The 14,727-nt window shown below is 41.4% G+C and overlaps 1 protein-coding gene across 3 annotated transcripts in view; it reads right to left on the bottom strand.

Annotated features, from left to right (window-relative positions):
• LOC148033495 (putative ribosomal large subunit pseudouridine synthase SVR1, chloroplastic) overlaps nucleotides 1-6,620 on the bottom strand; it is an 85,714-nt gene extending 79,094 nt beyond the window's left edge. For 2 of the 3 annotated variants that reach the window (XM_087681436.1, XM_087681434.1), the window contains exons 1-2: nucleotides 5,990-6,619; nucleotides 5,366-5,445 (exon numbers count right to left, since the gene is read on the bottom strand). In XM_087681436.1, the coding sequence (XP_087537562.1) occupies nucleotides 5,366-5,445; nucleotides 5,990-6,527 (618 nt within the window). In that variant the 5' untranslated portion in view covers nucleotides 6,528-6,619. Of the gene's footprint in view, nucleotides 1-5,365; nucleotides 5,446-5,989 lie in introns of all 3 variants that reach the window. The other variant, XM_087681435.1, reaches the window with a different exon arrangement.
• Between the last annotated feature and the right edge of the window lie 8,107 nt (nucleotides 6,621-14,727).

Genomic DNA, 14,727 nt, shown 5'->3' on the forward strand with positions numbered 1-14,727 from the left:
AGGTGTTATCTAATGGAGGAGCAAGAAGCAACGCACGGTAGCCCTTTCGTCTACTAAGGCGGCGTATCCGGCCGCGTCTTCCACCGCCTGTGAGGCTGTGTGGCTTCGGAGATTATTGGAGGAGCTTGGCTGCCCCCAAACTCGTCCTACTTTGCTGCAATGTGACAATGAGAGTTGCATTGCCTTGGCACGGAATCCTGTTTTTCATGCCCGGACGAAGCACATAGAGGTCCAGTACCACTTCATCAAAGAGAAGCTTCTGGATGAGACCATCACTGTGGAGTACTGCAAGACGGAGGACAATCTTGCAGATTTGTTTATGAAGGCACTACCCCAAGCTCTACTTCGGAGACATTCCAAATCCCTCAGGCTTCTGCCCCACCCAGGCTCTGAGAGGGGGTGTTAGAGATCATAGCATGTCCAGGACTGCACAGTCCAGTCGGACTGTACAGTCGGACTGCTACGTGGCAATCCGACTAACTGCAGTCTAGTCGGCTGCATTTAATGCAGCCGACCTGCCTGTTTTTTCGCCCAGATTCTGGCTATTTATAGCCGAGTTCTTCAGCAGTCTCCCACACTTTTCTGCTCGCAGATTTCAGACTAGTGGCTCGCGCAGATTCTCTCTGTTCGCAGATTTCTGACAAGAGACAGTGCAGACTGCAGCAGACTTCGAGGTGAACAGCAGGTTGCATCGTCGAGTTGGAGACACGCAATCCAGCGCACTGCGCCCGTGCATATATCTGCATATCTTTGTATACAGCACACTTTATAAAGCAGATCTTCATCTTCCACTGTCTCTTCTCTCTCTGCGTTCTCTCTCTCTCAGTCCTACGCTTCCGCACCGCTGCACTCTGACAAGTCAGTCTAGGATGGCGCCCCTTTTTGGGGCTGCAAACCCTAAACGCAAAACGCAAAAACGCAAACTGCGGGTGAAGGGTGAAGGGTTTCTCAACACCTGGCTCATCCTCCATCACCTAGCATCATCATTATCCACCTAGAGTTAGCATCTAGGCTACTCTCCCTACATTTGACAGCTCCGACACTTTGGAATTTGTGTTTTAGTACCCAAGACACTCCCCGACCTCAGAGGATTGTGATTCGCTCCCTCGACAACTAGTGATCATCTTCCATATCTTCGACGGCATCAAAGGGCTGTGGTCTACTCCCTTGATAGCTGTCTTTCACCTTTCAATGGTTACTTCGATAGCCTACTATCTCAAGGACTGTGTTTCACTCCCTTCATTGTGCAAATTTCCCACAAGTGTTGCCATCTAATTCAAACAAGACAGTGCAGTTATCTTCTAAGCTTCGGCTCCGCTATATCAGCTTTTCCTCTCATAGCATAATTAAGTGTATCATCACCGTGTTCTTCATGTATTTCTGAGTTTCTCTTCTCTCTCAGTGTTTGCAATACACACTCTGTGTTACTCCCCACAAACCTTATTGTCTCTCTGCACTGTCACTTATTTTAACATGGTATCAGAGCATACCTGTTATTTATTACATGGTATCAAAGCCCAAGAGCTCAAAGAGCTAAAGACCCTAATCATCAGAGAAGGCACAGACGAAGGCACAAACAAATTGCAAGTTCTCTACTGATTTCCCCCTTCATTTCTGCTATATCACTAGGAGACAAAGATATCCTTCTCTTCCTCTCCCACCCATCCACCCTTCTACAAGTTGATACTCTAGTGCTACAACTTCTTCACATGCAAATGGACAAACCACCGTGGGTACTCCTCTTCTACCGTCACCGAAACCCCCATTGATACTTGCTGCCATGGACCTTTGCTCCCTACCCCGCCAAAGTATATGTGTCTACCCCCAAGCACTCATTGTGCCACCTCTTCCTTCTAGGCCACAAAGTTTATTCTACACTAGCTTTCAAATTTTTATGCTCAAGGCAATAAGTTGCATCCGATGCCCCCTCAGCCCTTTCGAGCCACAAGAGGATCAACTGGTACCACATCCTCCTTGCAACCACTGCAATGCGCTATGAATGTTGCTTCTACTTCTTCTAGGGTTGTAGGAATGCTACCTCAATAACTTGCAGTTCTACAGCCCACTCCCCCAAGAGACAGTGACTGTTGGATACCTTCCCCTCAGCAATCTACTCCTTCGAGAGACAATGATTGTTCAACACCCTCCATTACTTCGGCTCCATTGTCCGCTCCAATGAGAGACAATGATTATTGCCTGCCCTTTGAGCCTCCCTTTTCCCCACCCTCGACTACTCAAGTTCGAGAGGCCAGTGGCTCTTGGAGTTCTTGATTATCTTTAATACCCCAACCCAAATACCTACCTTTTTCCCACTTCCCTTCTCTTCCTAGCCCCTTCCACTACCCTCACATCCCTTCAGGAGGACATTGTGGTTTTATCGCTTGTGGCTGCCTTTACCCTTCCTCTTTTGCTTTAGGTGCCCTATTCCATCCTTAGGCCTTGCATTTGGAGCATCTTCCACCTGGCGTCACCATCCTCCGCTTAGTGTCAGCAACCTTCTCCTTCAAGCTCCACCTTTACTTGTGTCTTTCATTCTAGAGGTCTTCTCTTTGCCTGGTGTCATCATCTCCAACTTGGCATCACCATCCTAGCCTCTGGCAGCAGTCTACACCACCTAGCATCAATGATTTCATCATTCGTCTATCACAAGGGTTGTTGGGGCTTGCATTTTTGCACCATGGCTTCTCCTCCATTACCTGGCATCACTCATCTGTCATCACAAAGGCTATTGGGACCTGCATTTCTACAATCCAACTCATCCTCCATCCTCCCTCGACAACCGTTGATCATCTTCCACATCTCCAATGACATCAAAAGACTGCAATCTGCTTCCTCGACAGCTATCTTTCACCTTCCAGTGATTACTTCAATAGCCCACCGCCTAGAGGACTGTGTTTCGCTCTCTTCATTGTGCAAATTTCCCACGGGTACGTGCTACCGCCTGATTCAAACAGGACAACACAATTATCTTCCAAGGTTCGGTTCCACTATATTAGCTTTTCTTCTCATAAGATGGTTCAATGCATCATTACCGTGTTCTTCTTATGTTTCTGAGTTTCTCCTCTCTGAATATTTGCCGTATACACTCTGTGTTACTCCCCACAAACCCTACTATCTCTCTGCATTGTCACTTATTTTGGCATGGTACTAGAGCATACTTGTTATTTTTTATATGAAGGTATGAGTCAACGTGTAGTAAGGTTGATTTGGGGCTCTAGTAACCACTTTTTGGAAGGGGAAAACTGGAGATGATAAGAACCCTCAAGATAAGAAAGCAAGCCAAAACCAAGCTAGCACCTCTTCCTCAAACAACCAAAGAAACTAAACCCATCTAACAACAACTCCCCATAAAAAATAGGTTTTGCACACACTACTAGTGTTCGGGCCATGTAGACGAGAAGCGTCGTACTAAGGCCCCAAATCTTACAGCTAGGAAACCATAGTAGGCTGCAACTACATCCACAAGCGGTACTCTCCTTGGACACTCCAGCAAGGTTACACCTCTAACTACTACACCACCTGCTCCTTTTGGCACACATACTACTGGTGGACATGTCACATATGGACAACCCCCTCCTCCCCAACCTTACAGTATCTTGAAGGTTTTGAACGACTAGTCTCCTAACCCCACTTAAGTAGCACTTTTCTCCACTATTCCAAGGTCTCCTCTTGCACCTCCAAGTCAAATCCCTTCCCCACCTCGCCATGAGTTTCATTAAAAAAGACCTGCTTATGCACTAGTGGCCACACCCTTGGGCTAGCATCTTTTTAGGTTCTTTACGGTCCTCTACCTAGTCTAGCAATACTTAGCAATCTTAGTTCCCTAAGCTAGTGAGTCACGCCCATAAGCTACTTTGTCCTTAGGCTACTAAAACTCTAGGATTTCCTTCCTTTGTTTTAAGTTGCATTTACACATTCCCATGTTACTCTTCTATTTTAGCTTTATTTTTGTTATGAAGCATCTCACTATGAATCTACTTTTGCAATCTAATCTCTTTTATAGGGTTTTGTATTTCAATCTAGGACTAACATGCAAGTTTACATCAATCCTCGAGCTAGAGACATGGGAAGCTCACCATTCCTTTGTAGTTTCATCTTCCTGGGAAACTCGCTCTTCTACCAACATGAGACTTCTACTCCCAAGGTGGATCTTGCAACATCTCTCAATGGTATCATAGTGGTACCTCCTCCAATTAGGATGCTTAATCCTCGTCCTTCTTCATGGTTTTTGGCACCACACAAAGACCGATATTAGGTCCCTCTTTCTCCTTTAGCATTGATATCCATGATTGAGAGGGGGTTTCTACTCTTCATTGGTACTACAGGTTTTAGCACTCGTCTTCAACATCGGCCTCCCTTCCTCGTCCTTTTGCTTCGCATTGCATTATCATCATCATCTGTGTAAAAGGGCACTCAAGTAAGCACACAATTTTCTCACAAGGAACATTATCTGAGTGGCATCTTGCAACATGCACATTCTCATCATGTAATTTCCATGCATTCATCTCATTGTGTAGAGCACCCATGAGCAGATCCTGAGTTGTTTCCACCACTGGCTCTCTTACCATCACACTTTCATACTTATTCGCCATTTCCTTTGTCACATCGACACCCTGAACGAGTAGTTGGGATAGTCTTCTATTTTGTAATGTTGGATCTGACCATCCCTTTACTTTCCCCCATGGGCACAATTACTCACCCAAAAAAAGAAGAAGAAAGGGGGGGGGGGGGGGGGGGGAGCGGCGGCTGGGTGGGGGCGGTGTTGTGTGTTCAAAGTGATTCCAATGCCTTTCCAAGTCTTGGAAACTTGCAACCAGCTTACCACACTGCCCTAAACCAAAGATTGCTGAGCCTGAACATTTTATTATTGCCTTCTTGTCAAACCTATCCACATTCCTAGGTAACTACCATAGCCAACGTAAGTATTCACCATGGCAAGACCATCTACAAAAGTCCCCCAAATGCTCCACAATAAAAAACCATATGTGCATACTCGTCCAAGCAATTGTCAAACATACAAACTCCACCTATGTGACATCATCATCCCAGTGCCTCAAGAGGCCTCTGTATTACCAAGTAGAAAACTGCCAACTGGCTTACCATCTCACATCCTGTTCAGGTCTTCTCTGAATAGAAACCTGAACATCGTAATCCCATCAAAGGCCACATGCGGTTAGCTATAAGCCCAAAATTTGACTGAAGATTGATGCTGACACACTGATCCAGCTAATTTGAATGCAAAAACCAAAAAGACATACATTTCCTTAAGGAAACAGCACAGTTTACATAGACCAATGGATTGGCATTCATTTAAAAAAATCTCAGCATCACATGCAGAAGTCTAAAGCATCAAAGAATAGCCAACCTGGGGCAGCTTGCACACGTTGCCATTCACAGTCACTCTACCTTCAAAAATAACATCTTCACTTGCACGCCTTGATGCCACTACAAAGTAAGGGCACAATGAATCAGCAGAACCACTGAGCCTGAGTGACATGAAGTAAGATAGACATGCATATCTGGGCCCAGCACATCTGTACGGCTCAAAGAAACTTAGTGACATGGGAGGCCAAATAACTATTCAAACTAATTGCGCACACTACTTAAATTCTCATTTCAATGGTGCATTCACCATGCCCGTGTGTTGCCGAAACCATGGTTTGAGATGCATTTCCTAATTGTGCTGGATGAAAGATGACCGTTCAAAATTCAAACATGACTAGATATACGCTTATAAACACAACCTCCATCTGTTTCAGTATGTTTACAAACGGTCCATCAAATAATAATTACATACAACTACAAAATTTCGGATGCATAGTTGACAGCTGAATGAAATGTGTGGTACTAGACAATATTTATTTTCTTCCGTACTTCCAAATCAATGCTTCTTTTTATTCCATACAGCTAGAATTGATTCTAAAACTGTGCATTGATGATAACTGAATCAGAACCATTGAACCAGCCACCATGCTAACACAAGACTTACCTCCTGCAGCCGCCAAAACCTTGCCTAGCCGTTCCGGTTGTCTGAAAGTCTCATTGTAGAACCGACGAGCAGCCTTAGAGTATCTGGGAGCTGCAGTGACCGTTTTCTTGCTGCGGCCGGGCCGTTGTGCCGGGCGGACAAAAGGAGGGGAGGTAGCATTTTGCTTCTTCTGGTGGTGCGGCTGAAGTGGGGCAATGTCTTCGAGCCGAGCAGCGTCGTCTGATACGGTGACGTTGTTGGGGAGCTTCAGGCTGAGGTTGCCATCCGCGTCTTGGACAAGCAACGGTATGAAGGCACGGCGGGTTCTCTTGGGAGCCTCTTGGCTTGGAGGCTCTGCTTTACCAGCAACAGCGGCAGCGACAGCTGATGATGATAATGATGCTCTTGTAAGAAGAAAGGGTTGATGCAGGTGCTGCTGCTGATGCTGCCAGTTAGACAAATTGAGAGACGAGAAGAAAGCCAGGTTCTCTGCTATGCTGCTGGGCAAATGCGTGCTCCTCGGCCATGGTGAGGAGAGAAAGGATGCCGTGACCGTCATCTCTCTCTCTCTCTCTCAATTGGCCTTCACGATACCAGCCGTGAGACTTCAAATGCTTGAATTTGAAAGGCAACCTCCACTAAGAATCTCAAGGACTGAAATAGAACCTCAACTACCACTTTTATCAAATACAACTTTCAAATCCTAGTCCTCATGACCATGTTCAATAAGAACATAACCATGAGTTCTACCACACCTTCTAGGAAGTATACGGCAAGGATTTTTGTGATTTTGCAAATCACTTCACAAAAGTAAGAACCCCTAGGGATCTATTAGCTTTGGAATGATTAAACTCATCCCTACATCCATGGATAGGAGCCTCATCACACAATGGAGACCTTTGACCATGTTAAATGCAACTTATAAGAAGGTAGCCAAAGCTTGCTTTGAGAATCAAGTTTCTCTTGCCCAAGTTTCTACACATGGACAAGTACGAATCCCTACATGGGAAACCTATTCACAATGCAATATTAAATTTGATTCTCTTAGTTGATCTAGCATTGAGAAATGATGGCCGATTTGTCATAGTACATATGGACATGGATAAGGCTTGTGACAAAATTAGGTGGGAATTTATCATTGCAACACTCAAGAAGATGGGATTTGGGTTACCCTTCTACAAGATCTCAAGTTTATTCATGCATGCTACAAGAGCAATCGATGTGAATGGCCTTATATCCCATTCATTCAAACTACAAAAATCAATTAGGCAAGGATGCCCCCTGGCACCCCTATTGTTTGTAGTAGTATTGAGCCACTCCATAGATTGATTGACTATGAGGTCCAACAAGGGGTGCTAAAAGACCTTCCTTTATCGAATGGGTTGGTATTCAATACCCAAACATTTGTTGATGACAATTCGAACATAGTCAAGGCAAGAAAGGATAATATCGATGTCCTCCTTGGTGTCCATGACCTATTCTGCTTTGTTTCAGTATCACCAAGTAACTAGGGCACCCAATGGGAATCAGAGTGACGAAGAAGCAAAGATTCGAGTGGCTTTCAAACAAAGTGGAGAAGAAGACATCATTGTATGAGAGATTCCAGATCACTCTCAGTGGCAACAGTGTAATTCTAAATGTTATTATTAACCCAAATGTTGTATTTGTGGTAGAGGCAAATGCTTTTTCAATGACATGCTAGCAATAAATCAAGAAGGTGGGGCATGACTTTGTATGGAACAACCCAAAATGCCATAATTGGCATGCCATTGCTTGGAATACCCTTTATAAGCCTCGACCTAATTGGCATGCCATGCTTATCCTAGGATTGGTCCCCCATTTTTTACCAAGACCAACCTTGGGCAAAAATCATGATTAGCTAGATGGCTAAGGCCATACTAGTAAAGGGAAACTGGACTCTAACTAAAAGCAATGCTAATTCAAATGAATCATTAAAGTCTTCATGAGATGAAAATGGAGAAAAATAGGTCATGTTATCAGTGTAGAGCTTTTCGATTACTACAGAGATAATGTATGAGCCTAAGAGATGTTGTATGTGTCGAAGAGATGAGGTTTGAGCCTAACAAATGATGTATGTGCATGAAATAGGCATGCTATTGTGGGGAATGATAATGCGAACTTGTAATGGGTTTGTAAGATCGATGAAAAATATAACTCTATCTTTTGAAATATTCATGAAATAGCATACAACTTCCTAATTCAAAGATCATCTATAGAGAATATATAAATTTCAAAAAAAAAACACATACTTTTGTAGCAAACATCATAGTCAAATGCAAAAACCTGCAATCCTCAAACTTACATGTTGTTTACTTCCTGAATCAAAATTCAAATCACCACACACACCATTCTCTACTTTGACTTGAAGTTCACAATCACTCAGTCAAACACAAGCAATGCCCTTCTAAGGAGCAAGGAGCAATCTCTAAGATCCCTTACATGGTCGTCCTAGTGAAAAGAGGAGGCAACAACTCACTTTTATTACACGTCAAGCTTTCCCCATTTGCATATAAAGACAAGAAATCCCCTAAGGACTAGAGGAGATTAAAGGCATTTGAAAAGAAAGGAATCAAGCATTGACTTGATGTATGAGACTCCTAGAAAGGTGAGCTGATGGGCACTAATTCAATCACTAGATGATTCATGCTCAATAACAATGAAACAAAGTGTCTGAAGGAGACTTTCACAATGACCAAGGATACTTAGCCCACCCCAACAACATGCAAACAATCACACCCAAAGGGAAGGAAAGATTTTGATGAAAGGAAATTTGAAGAATTTGTCAAATTGCAACTGGAATGGAAGAGGGGATTTCCAAAAGAACATTGGAAGACATGGAGGTGCAAATTGGGGAGGGGGAGGTCAACACCTTCAAACAAAATTGATTTGTTCCTTTGGAGGGTTTTTCCAAAAAGCTAGCAATCGAAGATAGATTAGCCAAGTTCATGAGGGTTGGGCAGCCTTGCATGATGTGCCTAAAGGCGAAGGAGAGCATCCCCCACTACCCAAAGTGTCTGGAAGAGGGTAAAGGACTAGGTCCATAAAGTAGCCCTAGTTGTAGACTTGAGAATAAAGAGCACGTTATTTGGTAAAAGAGGAAAGTCGGACAAGGAATCCCTCAAGCTATTGGATGTGTCGAGAGGGATCACTCTAAAAGCAATTTGGACCAATAGAAATAATGTTATGATAGTAAAGGAAAACAACTTGCTTACAAAATAGTGTCTTTTGGAATATTGCAAGGGAAGCATTGGTGCTTCTCAAGAGACTTATGAAGAAAAGACAAACCTTCAAAGTTAGCCAAAAACTACGGAGTAGAGTTGTATTTTAGGAAGATTGGGGCTACTTGACGTACCTCCAAGCCTTACAGCTAAGCAATGTTTGTGAAGAACTACAATTTACCTCTTTTTATCCCCATAGCATCTTACAAATATTTATTCTCATTTTTTTCAAAAAAAAGGAGTATAACCATGTGAAATAAGACCACACTAACTAACAAGGGTTGGTCTCATACTGTGTGAAATAGCATAAGAATCAATTGGTTATTTTTTGGGCAACATAGATGGATTGCAATCATAAAAAACATAATGTTTACTAAAACACTACAACCATAAGCAAGCTAAGGAGCATCAAGTAAGTCTCATAACAAATATATGTTGCAATAAAAGCCATTTTAACAAATTTTCTTTTAAACGTAAGCATTCTTAGATAGCAACTGAGCATCCATGACATTGTGCAATGGTGAAGCGTGGATGTTTCTTTTGCATGAATGATCACCAACATTGGTCTTTAAGAACTTTCTTTTACCTGAAAATAACACTTAAATCATTATCAATCAAAGACTTGCATTGAAAAGAAAGTGAAATCAAAGAGAAAATCTGGCTACAATCACTTGAATTAGAGGATGTGCGAATCTCTATTTTTTTAATCTCAATCATGTCACAGTGCAATTGACGCACCCTAGTTAAGCAAGAAAGATTCATGAACTCATGATACACCCAAAATTGAGGGATGTGTAAAGAATGGGTTTTTAAAATCAAGAATGAATCCAAAGGGGCCAATGCATAAAAGCATTGGATGTATCCCCCATAGTAAACCTCAACAAAAGCTATACTAAAAGAGTCAACGTATGGTATGGTAGGTTGGCACTCCACAACACTAATAAGGATACAATGCATAATTGGATTGTCAACACTAAAGTGAATTACTCTTGCAAAATGAAGTTGGGTTTTTGAAGTATGATAGTGTATGAAGGTGCGTATACAAATGAAAAAGTAGTTAAAAAAGGAGAGATCTTGAGCACATTAAAGAATGTAAAAGAATGAGTGAAATTTCAATTGAAGAAAGAAAAAACCAATTTGCATATACACATTAAAACCTCCAAGTTATCATAAGAAAATTTAGAGAGGATTTCACAATGCACAATGCATCATTCAAAACAATCACTTTTTATAAAAAGTGTGACCCATCTCAACATTTATCATACTTGTTGAAATCAATAACCAAATAGAGATAGTCTTAAGGGTGCAAAGAGAAAATAAAATTACTAAACAAATTAGTCATGGTATGTCAAGGGCACCAATATAGTTGCATAAAGTAACATATTGAATTCGTGAATTTAGTATTATAATAAAATGAAAATGACAAAATGCATGTCCTAAGCAGCCTACATCATGGCTCAAGTGAAAGAGAGACGCGGGACCATTTGTGTTAATCAACAATTGAACCTTATGATAGACATCCTTAAAGAGGGTCATTCCTTTTGCATAAACTCCACTTGTTCTATACACATAGAAACCAACATCTTGCAATTCTCCATTGAATCAATAGAATTTCTCTCATTCTCTATTCTTCCTTAAAGAAGGCCATATTTTCTTCACTATATCATCTATTAAGTGCCCTATTTCATGCGCAACCTCTATTGTTGTGCCTTTTAGTTCATAGCACAATCATTGACAACATTGTGAAGGTGTATACTCTCATTTCTCGAGAAACTTCTTACAAATATGCAATCTGAATTTGTATGTCTTTGAAGAAATTGGCAACATGAATAAACAATCTATCTAATTTGTTTCTATCTTACAAAAAATCCAAGTAGTCGGAGAACTCCTCGCTGCATTGATAAGTATTAGACGCTTCAAGCTGCAAGGACACACTTGTTTCTCTCCCTCTTTGTTTTATTATTCATGTGTTTCATCACCAAAAAGGTATTTGGACTATAAGTGTCAAAAGATAACCAAACATCCATGGCATTTCTTGAGAATGACGAGAGCCACATGGATAGCAACAATCAATGAAAGAAGCAAATAAATTCTCTAAATATAATTTCAATAGAGCCGTGCAGTTAATGGATATCCAATTTTTTTAAAACATGCATGAAATATGTCAAAAGTATGGAGAAAGTATCATACCTTGTTGACAGACACCAAGAAGGCAAGTGTATTCAAGAAGTCATAGATTTACCATCTTTTATCTTGACCAAAGGTATCGTATTAGGAAAAGTCACAAGGAATGTACTCAACAAGGGCACATGTACTATAGGGAATAGAGGATTGTTTGTTTTTCATTGTTGTGCAATGACAAACAAAGCTAGTGGTAAAATTTTATTTGCTTTCTACAAGACTTCATGACATACAACGTTTATGGTGGTATACAAGTTTGCACTCTTGTCTTTCAACAAAATTGTGATTGAAGTAGTTGACTTAACATGATTGAATGCAACATAAAGTTCACCATGGGAAAATACCTGCATTTTGAGGTATAGACCTAAATACTTCAATGTCTAACCATGAGACTTGTTGATTGCCATTGCAAAAGCCAATGGGAAATTTTATTCTTCTCATTATGTATGGCAATCCTACAAATATTATAATAAATGTGATTCTAGGTATGAAGATTGAAGGGAGTGAGCACAAAGTGGAAGCACGTGAGCCAAAGTAAGAGCTATGGTGGAGAGAGAGAGAGAGAGAAGATGAGGAAACTCCAACAATCACAATGTGTAAGTGGCCTTCCCTTTATTCAAATGTCATTGAAAGAATAAAGAATGAAGTGATAGTGATAGGCGCATGCCACCTACAATGTGCAAGTGTGCGGGTACTATCAATGTAGTAATACACAGGCTGCTAGGCACATGCACATTTACCCCCAACAACCTCCCACTTAAAGGCAAATGTGCCCCTAGTGAGGAGAGAATGGAAAAAAAGTGACAAAGTACAAATGCACATAAGTACAACAAGATGAGGAAAGGTGTCATCTCATCCAACGCCCATCAACTTCCTAAGGAAGGCAAAACACTTTGCTGAGAGACTTTTCATGAGCAGATCTGTAGGATTTTAGTCAGTTGAGATATTGAGAAGATCAATAGACTTGTCCTCAACAACCTCTTTGATGAAGTGGTAATGTACCTCACTGTGCTTCATCTTCACATGGAAGACAGAATTCCTGACTAACTAGATAGTACTCATAGAATCCGATTGCAGTGTAGGGTCCACATTGGTAATACCAAGGTCTACCACCAAATAGCCTAATCAGAGAGTCTCCTTGTACATCTTGGTGGTTGCAATATACTTGGCCTCGATAGAAAGGGCCATGCATTTTTACACCCTGCACATCTAGGAAACAACACCTCTAGCAAATGTGAAAACATAGCCAAAGGTGGACTTCCTACTATCACCATGTCTTACATAATTAGAGTCAGTGTACCCCATGGCTCCTGCATCCTAGCCATCATAACATATGCATATAGCTACTATGCTGAGATCCCAATATTGTCTACTAGGTGTAGCCATATAGCATGCCACAACTCCCACTGCAAATGCTATGTCAGGATGAGTGGCTATCAAGCATACATCAAAATGCCCACACTACGGATGCATCAAGGGTCTTGACCATCTCAACCTTCTCCTTATCAGATTGCAAACAATCGACCTGACTAACCTTCACATGAGAAGGTAGGGGATATACAAGCGGCTTACCATCTTGCACATGAAACCACTCAAGGACTTTCTAGATATAATACTTCTATGACAAATAAAGGAGCCCCTTAGAGTGATTGTGCATGATATGCATTCTAAGAAAATGCGAGGCCTATCCCATGTTCTTCATCTCAAACTTTTTCTTGAGCTGATTTTTCAAGGCATCCAACTCCTCATGAGCTCTCAACAATAAGCATATCATCCACATAGAGTACCAAAATCATAAGGCTACCATCACAAGCCTTCTTTGGGTATTAAAATAGGTCAGTAGCACTACAACTATATCCTTGTGAATGCATAAAAGCATCAAACTTTGGTACCAATGCCTAGGTACCTGCTTAAGGCCATAAAGGATCTTTTCCAACTTGCACACTAGGTGTTCCTTGCCTTTTTCTTAAAAGCCCTTAGGTTGTTGTATATAAATCTCATTATACAAGTCCCCATGTAAAAAAGACATATTTTCGTCTATCTAATAAAGGTGCAAATCTAGTTGAGCAACCAATGCTAGTACCAATCGTCATTTTGAGCACAAGAGAAAATACTTCATCGACTTGAAACCCTTAGCTACCAATCTAGCCTTATAAGCGGACTTGGGACATCCAAGGATACTTTTCAACTTGTATATCCACTTGCATGGCAATGCCTTCTTGCCACCAAGCAAACAAACCAAATCCCATGTATGGTTGGTATGTAAAGAGTCAAAGTTCGATGGCATAGCCCTATCCCATGAGTGACTATCATCTCTATGCATAGCCTCATCATAAGAGAGAGACTCACCTATATCAGTCACCATAACATAATCCATGGAGAGTATAAAACACTCTGTTGATGTTTAGCTCTAGTAGAGCATCTCAAAATAGACTGATCCTATACAACAGTTAAAACCTAGGCTAGTGGAGCATCAATTGCTATAGACTGTCTAGTTGGTTGGATGGTAGTAGGAGGCTCCTCTTGAAAGATCACCATGTATATCTCAGCCACTTGCTTAAGCTACTTATGCATCTTTTCCTCATGGAAAACTACATCATGGCTATAGGATAACGTTGCGAGCCTACGGATCCCATAGGCGATAGCCCATCTCACTTGCATCTCGATAACCAAGAAAGATGCATTTCATGGACTTAGGATCCATCTTATTGCCCTTGTCCTTCGAAACATGGCAGAATGCCACACATATATGATGGAGGTTTCCGAGTCCATACCTCCTCTATATCCTAGCAATCAATAGTAGTGCAAGGGGATTGGTTAGTCAAGTGTATGAAAATAGTAATTACCTCAGCCGAAAAGTGCTATGGTAAGCCTACCTGGCTAAGCACAAAGCAGTCTCTCTCATAAATTATCTTACACATGCATTCAGCAATACCATTTTGGGAAAGGGTGTAAGGGGTGGTCAAATGACACTTAATGCATTGCTCATTGCAAAACTGTTCAAAAGCTTTCAAGACATACTCACCCCCATTATCAGACCTTAGGCATTTCAGCCTATACCTAGACTAGTTCTCAATAAGAGCAAGCCGACATTGAAAAGTAGACAACACATCTACTTTCTACTTAATAGGGTAAGCCCAGACCTTATGTGAGTAATCATCAATGAATGTGATAAAGTACTTCACACCAACAAGGCATGGGACCACACACATTTGAATGAACAAGAGCCAAAGGCTCACCCATGTGTTTAAAGTTAGACTTCTTATGTGTACTACGTGTTTGCTAACCATATAAACAATGATCACATGACTCTAAACACTTATAGTTGAGAGGCGAAAG

Source organism: Lygodium microphyllum, chromosome 7, assembly GCF_053477565.2.
Source record: "Lygodium microphyllum isolate KBCC chromosome 7, Lygodium_microphyllum_v1.1.10, whole genome shotgun sequence".
Classification (NCBI taxonomy): domain Eukaryota; kingdom Viridiplantae; phylum Streptophyta; class Polypodiopsida; order Schizaeales; family Lygodiaceae; genus Lygodium; species Lygodium microphyllum.